This window comes from Rutilus rutilus (genome assembly GCF_951802725.1).
Source record: "Rutilus rutilus genome assembly, chromosome: 13".
Lineage (NCBI taxonomy): Eukaryota > Metazoa > Chordata > Actinopteri > Cypriniformes > Leuciscidae > Rutilus > Rutilus rutilus.
In genome coordinates, this window is record NC_140218.1 from 32876032 (window position 1) to 32888416 (window position 12385).

The 12385-nt window shown below is 40.1% G+C and overlaps 1 protein-coding gene across 5 annotated transcripts in view; it reads left to right on the forward strand.

The window, feature by feature from the left end:
- The window catches only part of utrn (utrophin), a gene marked incomplete at its 3' end in the record, with an annotated part of 265554 nt that overhangs the window by 236224 nt on the left and 16945 nt on the right, over positions 1–12385 (forward strand). For 4 of the 5 annotated variants that reach the window (XM_084428992.1, XM_084428995.1, XM_084428996.1 and 1 more), the window contains 3 exons: positions 2393–2431; positions 2689–2754; positions 5614–5679. In XM_084428992.1, coding sequence (XP_084285118.1) covers positions 2393–2431; positions 2689–2754; positions 5614–5679 — 171 coding nt within the window. The remainder of the gene's footprint in view (positions 1–2392; positions 2432–2688; positions 2755–5613; positions 5680–12385) is intronic. The other variant, XM_084428993.1, reaches the window with a different exon arrangement.

The window sequence follows — 12385 nt, forward strand, 5'->3', positions numbered from 1 at the left end:
CCGCGGATGCCATTTTACGTTAACTTTTGCTCTTTAAAGATGAAAAAAAGGACACTTTTCTTGCCTTGACTGACCTTCTTACAAAAAAAGAAAGGAGTTTTTAAGTCTGAGAGTCTCATGCTAGACTTCTTGTCTCCACATAAATTGTGAAAAAGGGCAAAATGCCTCATTCCTGCAGTGTGATGGATTTGACGGTATGGATTCGTGTGTATTTCTACGTATAGTGTGATTCTACCACACGTACATTTACTTGCGCTTTCATATACAATGAAACATATGGAAGCTTTTTTCCGTCACAGAATAAAAAATTAAAAAGGTAATTGCGACTTTTTATCTTTTTTTTTCTCACAATTCGGATATGGTCAGAATTGCGTGTTATAAAGTCAGAATTGTGAGATATAAACTCACAATTCTGAGGAAATATATATATTTTTTCCTTAGCATTGGACTTTATAACTCGCAATTGCGAGTTTATATCTCACAATTCTGAGAAAAGATGTCAGAATCTCGAGATATAAACTCGCAAATGTGTTATAAAGTCAGAATTGCAAGAAAAAAAGTCAAAATTGCAAGAAAAAAAGTCAAAATTGCGGGTTTATTGACGCAAAAGGCATTTTCTTAGTATAGTCCTATGCTGTGACTGACTCTAGAACCATAAAATACACCCAAAAAAATGTACTCTGTAAAAACATGTTGCCAAGACGTTCATATTGTACGTTTCAGCATCTATCCAAACGTATAAAGAGTATGTTTTGTACACTTAAATGTTACGTATTAATACCTACTTATTAACAGTGAGACCAGGCTGGATATGGATATGGATATGAATATGAATTGCCCCTGCTTTACGATTTCACAAAAAAAGGCAAACATTAACCGATCTAACCTTGAATTTCTCCTCTTGCAGTTCTGGCCTCATTTATGGTCCTCTTTAAATACAAATATGACAGTTTTCATCATAAGTTCACTAGGGTCTCCAGCTGATTAAACTCAGAGCAGAGCGTTTGATCTTCTGTGCTCTGCGCTGTGTGCGATCAGAAGTTTTCACTTTAAAAGACACTGAAGTGGAATTAAAATAAATGACAGATTAAAGACTGGTTTGGGAATCTGATCCCCCTAGCTCTGAAGCCTGTGTGCGCAAAGATGATGCGATTGACACGCTCACAAGAGGCTTTATTAAAAGGGATCATCATTTAATCACTCAAAAAGTCAAAACCAGGCCTTTATTAAAATGTTCATGATGCTCTTTTCCATACAATGGAAGCATAGAGTGACCAAAACACACCATGAAGCTAATAAAGGTATCAAAGTTTCTCTCTCTCTCTCTCTCAGTTATATCCCAAGTCTGTTAAAGTTATATAATATGTGCGCGTTTAATTGTGCTTTTTCGGAGTTCAATTACGTCCTCTTCACTTTCAGTGTGTAGAGAAGAGCAGCCTGGATATTCTTCTAAATTACTTCTTTTGTCCCACAGAAAAGTCAGGTTTGAAATGACATGACAGTCAGTAAATGATGGTGAAACGAGTAACACGTTAGGAATCATGCTATGAATCAGAGCCCGTCTACGGAGAGCCTGTCCACTCCCTATTAAGCCCTATTGTACCGAATTTTGGTTGTAGTACCACCAGAGTTCCACTGGGGGCGCTCGCCATGAGTGCAAAATGAATGGGAGTCAATGGGGCTAGACGGCTAAATTTGTCTCTTTCACCCGATTGCCGTTGAGAAATCTCAGATGTGATTGTAGATTTTGCAAGTTCAACATGGGTTTTAGGTCGAAAGTTGAATGAACGAGTACTTATGTCGTTTTGATTTCTTACAGGTTGAGTTGTTGTTGCCCATAACACGCTAGCATTCTGCTAATGACGTCAGCATTCTGACGTCATTGACATTTTGAAAGACTTTTTTAAAGCAAATAAGTGACTCTAAAAAATCTAACACCCAGCAATGTGTAATTTCTTTGCATCTCCTTTCGAATACAACATTCAAATTACTAGACAAAAAATTATATCCTGAGAAAAGTGGATTTTGAGGGGTATACTGCCATAGACCTCCATTCATTCTGCACTCGTCCTGTGAGCGCCCTCATATGGAATCAGAGTGGAACTGCAACCAGTTCAGAAGCCGGAAGTGTAGTGAGAGTGAAACTTCTCGCCATATTAGACATTCTCTGTATGAATCCAGAATGACAGAAATCTCTCAATATCCTGCGCTGCCCCCTACAGTACTGGAGGAGTATTTCAGCCAGGACTCTTCCACATCTTTGTTGTCTGGATCTGATCTGACCTCCATATTGTGTGACCTCTGACCCTAAAAAATCTGTTCCTCCCTTCCCCTACCCCCCCCCACTCCCCTCCTTTCCTCTTGTTTTTGTATTTGTTTCTCCCTCCTGCAGTCCGGTCACTCTCATCAGCATGTGTCCAGAGCAGTACGAGTGAGTATCTTCAGTCAAGCCATCAGTACAGCATGCTGCTCACATCAGTGCACGCGCAGAATGGCAGATCCACCCTCGCACGCCCCCCTCCACCCCTTTGTAGTTTTTTTTAGCATTGTTTTTGTCTAACCTTCTTCCTCAGTTTGTCCGTCCCAATAACACACGGCCTTCACTGTAGATCATCAGACACGTTTAATGTTTGTCGTTGATGATATTTTTGGTTGTGTTTTTGTTTATGCTTGTGTTTTTGTTCGTAGGCTATCGCCGTCGCCACAACTCCCTCATGACGACACGCATTCACAGATAGGGAAGTACGCCAGCAGGTCAGTATATCTCACTGCCAGCATCACAGTACACAAACCACACTGATGTATACACTATAGAATAACACAAGACTAACACTGGGATTGTTTTGAATGGGGAAAAGTGCAATGCTCAATATGGCGGAATAACTCCCGCCTTCTAAATAAGAGCCAATCGGAGATTGGTAAAGTCATCGCATCACTGTAGCCGTTAGAAGCTCCGGTTCCCATAGAAACAGTCAGACGCTCTTCCACTGCGCATTAGCTTGATCCAGCCTGAAAAATGCAGTTTTCTGTCATGATTTGAGTGTTTAGAAACAAAATTTACGAGACAGTTGTTGTCAGATTTCATTGGTGATTTCAAATATGAAATTTAATCGTAAGCTTGGCGAACAGTTTGGGAGAATTTGATGTTTCCAAAGAGACAGGAGCTGCGCTTGCTGCCCGAGAGGCGTTTCAAAGATGGCCGCCGAGTGAAATGACTTAAAGGGACTTTGGCTGTGCTCATTTCATTTTAGAAGTACCGTAATTACAGATGTCTGTCTAGTGGAAACTAGGGATGTCAATCAATTAAATATCAAATGAATTGAAATGCTATCAGTTGAATGCTGCTCCTGGAGGGCCACTGTCCTGCAGTGTTTAGCACCAACTTTCCTGGAGGTTTCTAGTATTCTAGCTATTCTGGGGTCCGTGGCTCTACCATTGGAGAAAGGGTTACGGCTAACTTGGGTCACGTGTGCCCTTGATAACCAATCACATTACAGCATTGAAGTCATTGATTTTCATTCAGAGTTGTGCGACAGTCAATCAACTGTGCCGTAAACTGAACCCTACCTGTCGCTAAATTATCTGTGCCTTCTCTTATAAAACAGCATTGATTTAGTGCAAACAAATGTTTAATGGCAAACTTGTTGAAGATTAAAGCCAATAGGCTGTTGATTCATTAGATGATGTTTTCCCACAAGAGCAGTTCGTTCAGCATAGTAAGACATGGATTAACTGGTCCGGGTGTGTTTAATTGGGGCTGAAGCTGAACTCTGCAGGACTGGACACACTTGGACTGTAGGGTTGCCGTTTGGTTTAGGGTTAGTTGCTTATGACTATGCAAAATTAACTGTCATTACTATAGTAAGTAACATGTAACCATCAACTTACTTAAAAAAAAAAAGTGTTACTAAAAAGGAAGAATAAAAAACAAATAATTAAGATAATTCAAAGACATCACATTATTGTGGTAAATGAAAACATTCAGTATAAAAACTGTCTGTTTTTGTCTTGTTTTATTTCATATCATTGAACATAAGTCTGTCATAGCCCTTTCCTAAACATTTTTCAAAAGTATACAGTGAATAGAGATCTGCAGGGATGACTTCAAAAGCCGGAAGACTAATGGTTCCTTCGAGATTTTCCAATGGGGTTTTATAATGGAGGTTTTCAGTTCATGAGTAAAATGTGATAAAAATAACTTGACTATACTTTGATGTGTTGCTCTACAACATACACTGCACACCCCAAATTGTCTATCTAGTTACTCATTAAAATCGTACGTTTACAAAAATGTGTAAAAAATGTGTGTAATTTACGTTGTAGATCAAAACATCAAAAAACGTCTTCCGGGTTCTGTTGATCATTGATATTGTCATTGAAGTCGGCATAAAATGTAAGTTGCAATAGTATTTTCTTCCCTATTGTGACGTATATCCGAGTGAAACCTTTCTGGAACAAGAACAAATGTAGGGCGGGGCTTGATTTTGTCTGTGGGGATTTGATTGGATGGTTGTGGTTTGCTATTGGTGGATCTTACGTTAGTGACAGGTTACAGTCCCGCCCTCATCATCAGAGAAGGGAAGAGATGTGTCGCTGCAAGAGCGAGGGGGAGATATTTTGGTTAAAAAGTATGAGACACATGAATTTAAAAAACAAATAATGATGTGCACTGATAAATCATTTATAATAAATCCTGCAATATTCCATGAATTTTTTTTATTTGATGGCTTCATTCTTCCCTAATTAGCCCCAATAATAACTAATATTAGTCCAAGTTATATGTACTGATTATTAGCAATTAATAATAAATAAATTAAATCACTTTTTAATTGACAATGACTAAAGTACTAATATTTTGAATAATTTCCTGTTCTCTGTCATCATAAGCATTAGTGATTCCAGTAATTCGGTCATGATTTGAGATCCGCTGCCGTCAGTCTGTCCGAGTGCATCACCGCAGGGCCAGACATGTTTAAGCGGTGACAGATGAGCAGTGTAAATGCACACACGCCCTGTTAGACCTCTGGCTCTCCGCCGAAGCCAATTTAATCTGGTGCCACATAGAGTATATTAGGCGCGTATCAATTCGATTTACACCTGCTCAAAGAGAAAAGTAGAAAACATACTACGCATGCACAAATGCACCAACTGCCTCCAGGTCTGACCTTCTACCCATAAAGACTCGAAAATGGATTTTCACCGTCAGCTAGATTCTCTCAATGTCACTATCACACACACAGGCGGTTATTATGGGATTGTGAATATAGACTACGGATGAAGCCTCTATCCCATTATAGGAACTGTATGAGACTGTAATCCATCGGGACAAGTCTTCAGTTCTGTGTGTATGTGTGTGTGTCTGTGTGTGTGTGTGAGAGAGAGAGAGAGTAAAAGCAGTTACTCAGAATTGGAAGGTCACACCAGTAGCCTTTTTTGAGTTTACATTTTTATAGTTTTATATTCTCATTGATCACCCAGCACATGAATAAACATGCTCAGCCATGGTGGAGTCTTGGAGGTACACAAATCCATACCCTACCTCCTTTTAATCCTAATAAACACTGTGATGCTGCCATGTTGGTCTCATGTTGGTGTCGATCTCTGTCCATTCAGGTTGGCCCAGATGGAGCGCTCCAACGGCTCTCTGCCCACCGACAGCAGCTCGGCCACTGGAAGCATGTGAGTGTCCAAAACACACACACACACACACACAGTGAGACTTTATCCTAAATGCAATTCTTTTCTTTTCATTTCAAGGCCATGTTTGAATTTGAACTTGACAATTCCACATACCCTAATTTATCAATTACGCATGAAGTTTATTTACCTAATAATTTTAAGGCACTGGGTCTCCTCACTTTTTTTTTAGGTTAAGTCAACTGATGTCTTTTTACAGTGTGGTAAATCAGCGCTCATGTGTGAATTAAGCGATTGTCTCCTGCAGTCTGACTGACCACAGTAATGACCCACATAAATGCAGCCATGTGTCGTGTGTGCTTTGGTGGAGTCTGAATCAGATCCATCAGGTCTCAGTGCTGACAGAGAGAATCAAAAAGAGATATGGAAAGATGAGTATGATGAGTGACTCAAGGTTTCTTGCACTAAAACAGTTTCTTATTTTTTATTTTTTAAGCAAGCTGAATTTGCTGCTGTACCTTTAAGACTTTTGTATGTAAATTACCTCTTTTTTGATTGGTTGTCGTTGCTGAATCTATCTGCGTTTTAGTCTAAATCACACGTGCTGAGGAGAAAAAACCCCTGAATATAATAATACATATAGACAACATGTTGTTTTAATGAATCACTCAAAAAGCCTCAAGAACTTGCAACTAATCGGTTTGAATCAGTGTAACGAATTATTCACTGAATCCTCCAGAGCGAATAACGTCTGACTCACTCAGACAATGTTTAGTTCAAGACATTCACAAAAGAGGTTTGTTTAAATAAATTGTATTTTAATCAAACAATGTCAAAAAACATTTTTGTTTATTACTTCTTTTGCAGTTTAGTCTCATTAGTTTTGAGTCGTGAATGTTTTGAGTATGTCTCGAACTCGATTTTCCATCGCCTGACCCCTTCAAGGTTGGACACCGTGAGACACTCTGACTTTTCTTTTCTCTGCGTGATGAAAGAAATGAAAAGAATGAACTGAAATAGTGAGAGGAATCAGACGCGCTGCTGATCTCAATCAAAGAAATGAACTTCCATTAGCGGTTCCTGATACACACACATTCATTCACTCTCACATACTGTATTGTGCACATGGGTTCATGTTGCCTGTGACATACAAACACTACTGAGTACTGAATATGAACTTAATTCATTTGATCTATTTTCTTTCCCTGACAGCGTTTTTTTTATTATTATTATTTGCCAACCAGCGGCAGCATTTTTGATAATTTTCACAAAATGTTCACGGCTCCCATGTGGAATATTTTGTTGTATGAATATCTGAGTTTTGATTTATATGCTGTTAAACGTTTGATGATCGCGTTAGCTTACATGTGTAATGTTCATGTTGTTGCTGGTTTCTGCTTCTTCTTCGCTTGTTTTTGGATCTGGAGATTTTCTAAAGATGCATAATAGCGCCCCCTACCGTATAACAGTGAAAACATGGATTGCCGGAAAAACTCGTTCATTAGAGCGATCGTTCAAAGCCGACGAGAGACGTTCTGACTTTTAATGAGCAAATGTCCTCTTGTTCCTCAAACACTACCTGGATATTGTCCTCTCGGAGCACGTTTCCCATTGAGAGAGTGTGCGTGTGTATCTGTGCGGTTGCTCACTGTTTCATCAGCATGACGTTAATGAAGATTGTCAGATGATGGTCCGTTTTACCAGGACGAAAAAAATGTACGCTAGTATTTGTGACTTTACCACTGTATAAATAGCGAGTTTCTGTTTGCTGACAGTTTGTAAAGTGGTGTTAAAATAATCTTATTAGCATCCCTCATAAATCTAATTACTTCTGCTGTCTCTTTCTCTTCCCTGTCTCTCTTTTTGCGTTGTTCTTCGGCTCGCTCTAAGTAGATGGAACTAATTCCATTCCTCCTGGTGTCCCGCTAACACCTTGTTTATCTCTGTACCTAATGCATTAGCACACTCTTCGACGTCATATATTTGCTTGTGTGTGTGTCTGAGATGCAGAGAGAGAAGGGAGAGGACGCTTCATTATAATGTTTGTGATGGATTGGTGTGTAATAGCATTATCTGTTGGGTTTAATTGAGTGCAGGTGGGAAGATTTCCCACTTGAAAATGCCATTAAAACTCACTTGATGGGTTTTATTTATTTATTTATTTTTTAATTTTGGGGCTTTTGCCTCATTTTTATTCTACAGCTGTTCTAGACTTTGACAAGAAGTGATCATTAAAAAGAGAGGGAATGGGATCTGGGCTGGATTCAAGCCATACTTTGTCCAGAGCAGGTGCTCCGATCTGTGCAGACTTGATCGGGACACGTTGCATGCCAGATTCAAACCTGAATCTCCTGCGTGAGCACCACAGCTTGGCGTGTCCTGCATGTGTGCTTAAAGTGCCATGCTATTTTTATTTTTACAAAAACCATTAAAATGCATCATCACCTCTTTTATCAGTCTTTTTCTAAATCCCTCCTTCCCAAGAGCCTACTCTGCTCTGATTCGTCAGATGTCTCAGTCTGTTGTGATTGGTCTACTCTGCTCTGATTCGTCAGATGTCTCAGTCTGTTGTGATTGGTCTACTCTACTCTCATTGGTCAGGTGGCCCAGTCTGTTGTGATTGGTCTACTCTGCTCTGATTGGTCACATGGCTCAGTCTGTTGTGATTGGTCTACTCTACTCTCATTGGTCAGATGATCCAGTCTGTTGTGATTGGTCTACTCTGCTCTGATTGGTCAGATGACCGAGTATGTTGTCATAATTAGTCTACTCTGCTCTGATTGGTCAGATGACCCAGTCTGTTGTGATTGGTCTGCTCTGCTTTGATTGGTCAGATGGCCCAGTCTGTTGTGATTGGTCTAGTCTGCTCTGATTGGTCAGATGGCCCAGTCTGTTGTGATTGGTCTACTCTGCTTTGATTGGTCAGATGGCCCAGTCTGTTGTGATTGGTCTAGTCTGCTCTGATTGGTCAGATGACCCAGTCTGTTGTGATTGGTCTGCTCTGCTTTGATTGGTCAGATGGCCCAGTCTGTTGTGATTGGTCTAGTCTGCTCTGATTGGTCAGATGACCCAGTCTGTTGTGATTGGTCTGCTCTGCTTTGATTGGTCAGATGGCCCAGTCTGTTGTGATTGGTCTAGTCTGCTCTGATTGGTCAGATGACCCAGTCTGTTGTGATTGGTCTGCTCTGCTTTGATTGGTCAGATGGCCCAGTCTGTTGTGATTGGTCTAGTCTGCTCTGATTGGTCAGATGGCCCAGTCTGTTGTGATTGGTCTACTCTGCTTCGCGTTGACATGTCGACAACACTGAGCAAACGTTTCCAGGCCTCAGCTACAACTACAGTGTTTGAGTCAAAGTAGATGTTGTTCACGGGCAGCCAATGAAGACCATAGGCTGGCATTATGCAGATTTGGTACAAACCTACGTAGGTTCGAGCAGAAAGTAAGGCCGTGTGTCCACCAAAGTGTTTTTTCACGCGGCTGGCGTGTTTTTTCAATTGTTTTCAATGGGAGCGCCGCGCTTTTAAAACGGCATGAGCGTAACGAGGCGGTGAGCGTCTTTTTCACGCTGAAGCGCCGAGCGCTCTGCGTTTTCTACTGGTCACCGAGAGTTGAAGAATGTTCAACTTTGGGTAAAATGCAGTGCTCATCACTGTCACTTTTTACCCAACCGTCCAATCCCAGTGGAGGAGGGGCGTGACTAATACCACACCGACCAACCGCCGCATTCTGCTTGTACAACGTCAACAGATGACGACAACAAGCATAATAACGCAACAAAATCATTTAAAACAAGAGCCAGAGAAAATACATTACATTGTATCGACATTTTAATATAGAATCCACACAGAAACAAAATATGTGTGAAATGAGATACTAGTAACACTTTCGCGGATATTATGTATTATAACAAGGAAAGTGTCTCAACTGAAAAAAACGCAACGCTGCCAAAACGCTCTCAAGTGCCCACAGCTAGGCGTTTTCAGCTGGCTAAAAATGCTTTGGTGGACACACGGCCTAAGACTGGAATTATAGACGACTCGTTTCAGCAGTTCAGAATTGATTCTTTCTTTTAGGAGGCAATATTTGTATTTGTTGTAAACTTTTATCATTGAAACCTTGCCGACGTTTCACATTCACAAACAGCTGTTTTACACACTACATGAACGGTATTATCCGAAAAAGCATAATAAGGGAACTTAATCACTTAATCATGACAGCATTAATCATGAAAGAATCAGAATTTTTAGGAGAAAGAGGAGAAACAGGAGCAGCACAGCTCAGCGTATCTGGGCCACATGCACTAACCACTATGCCACCGCTCGCACCTCTGTTTTCTTTCTCATTCAGTTTCATCCTCCCCTTCTCTTTCTTTATATGCATGCTCAGGTTAGCATTCTCATTTCCCATTTTCGTTGGCTCTGGGGTTTAGGGCTTATGAACTCTGTTTACACTCCAGCTGATCAATGCAGCCTATGCAGAATCACAGACACAAGCGGGACGTCTCCTTTACCCCTCCCTCTCTTCTCTCTCTCATCTCGCCTCAGCCCTGCGGCGATATACAGCAGCTGCCTGATGTGAAATCTCATCTGCACAGAGATAAGGGGAGCTTGCGATCGCTTTGTCTCCAATTTGTGCCTCTCTTTCCGTTCTCTCCCTCGGTCCAGTGGGAGATGTAGGCAGTGATGTGGTTTTCTGTCAGTGTCTTGTTCTTTAGACTGCTTTTCCACTCTGATTGAATGCTTTCCAGATCTGTCTCTCCTTGTTCCGGTGTAATAGAACAAATACAAAGCTTTCTTCGTTCCCGACGCCTCCTTCAAAACTGAGTTCCTGTTCTGAGCTTTCTGAGGAGAGGATTTTCCTCTTGGGTCCATCTGTCTGGACAGTTAAATCTGTTATATTTCAGGCTGAACCTTTCTTGGTAGCTGAATTACAATTCACTGCTCTCTACAATACATACTGAGCAGTTATTTAGCAAAATCTGTTTGGTTTGAAGTCATACAGATTAGGGGGTTAAAGTGTGATGACACAATATTTTGTTAATAAATTGGAAATATAAGATAAAGTATAATATTTTGATCCATATGAATGTATATAGTCCATCTAAGTGTATTTGTAGAATAATTATATGTGACCCTGGACCACAAAACCAGTCACAAGGTTTTGTTTTTTTTAATTGAGATCTATACATCACATGAAAGCTGAATAAATAAGCTTTAAGCTTTGTTTGTTAGGATATGACAATATTTGGTCGAGATACAACTAGGGTTGCAAAGGGGCGGAAAATTTCCGGAAAGTTTCCGGTAAATTTCCATGGGAAGTTAAGCTGGGGAATTTTGGAAATATTCATTACCACGGCAACCGCTTGCGCGTCCACTCTGAAAGTAACTGTACACATAAAAGACGGATAGATACATTATTTAAGGTTATTTCTATTCGTTAGAATATTGATATATGAACTTGTTGTCAAGTAAGCCCCGTTGTGAGCATGTGCATCTCTATAAACTTTCAGTGTGCTGCACTGCTCTAGTTGACTTCTGCGCCTTCCCCCTGAAAATATCACGTTAATTTTGAAAACGTAATTCCTTTTGTGGATCCTCTTGGTCATTCTTCATGTTTCTTTGACAAATATCAGTGTCTCATGCACGCTGCACGTGAGTTAACCACGCCTACTTATTTACATGTCGCGGTATACACGGAATAAAAAAATCTGTTACGGTTGACATTTTCTTCCGCGGTAACGATATATGCCATCATACCGCCCAGCCCTACTTATGTGGTAAATAAAGTTATGCTAGCTTATTTAGCATCTAACTTATCAGCTTGCTATCTACTAGATGAATACATTTGTATGTGATATTTGCAATTTAAACATTTAATTAATATATTTCCCCATAATATCATCAAAACATACTGCACTTTGTTTAGTCCACAGGCTCAAATGTGTGCCTTCAATAGTCTTGTGCTTTGGGCTTCTGTACATGTGATGGAGGCATGCACAGTGCCAGTAGGGGGTGTGGTCTCAATAGCCATGCAGTAAGCAGTGTGCTATGTGCATGTGATTGAGGAATGGCATGGATATTCAAGTGTATTTGAATGGCATCTATTTGTTTTAGTCAAGATTATGCTAAAATATACTTTCCTCAACTATATTTAAGTTCCCTATGAAGAGCCAACCTTCAACTTTGAAAATTCCCAGTTTATTCCCGTTTATTCCCATAAATTCCTGTTAATTCCCTTAAATTCCCATTAATTCCCATGGAAAGTTTCCATCTTTGAAAATTCCCAGAATTTTGCAACCCTAGATACAACATTGAGAAAATCTCCTTTAAAGTTGTCCATTTATGTTTGCGCTTTTGCTGCATCCACTCACAAAAAAATATTTTTAATATATTTACAGTAGGCAATTTACAAAATATCTTCGTGGAACATGATCTTTACTTAATATCCTAATGATTTTTGGCATAAAAGAAAAAACGATAATTTTGACCCATACAATGGCTATTGCCACAAATATACCCGTGCGACTTTTGAGTGGTTTTGTGGTCCAGGGTCACGATTTTTCGTTCAGGGGTAGAAAATGGATAAACAGCTTGAATATTCGACTTCCACATGTAGGCAGGCATGAAATGACCTTAATTTGTCATTTAATCTGGGGCCGTTGGCAATCTTTGCCTTAAAAGGGGTTAAGAGTTAGTTGCCATTTTTTGATTGGTCTCTCATTGAAAACACATGCCTATCATAAGAGAT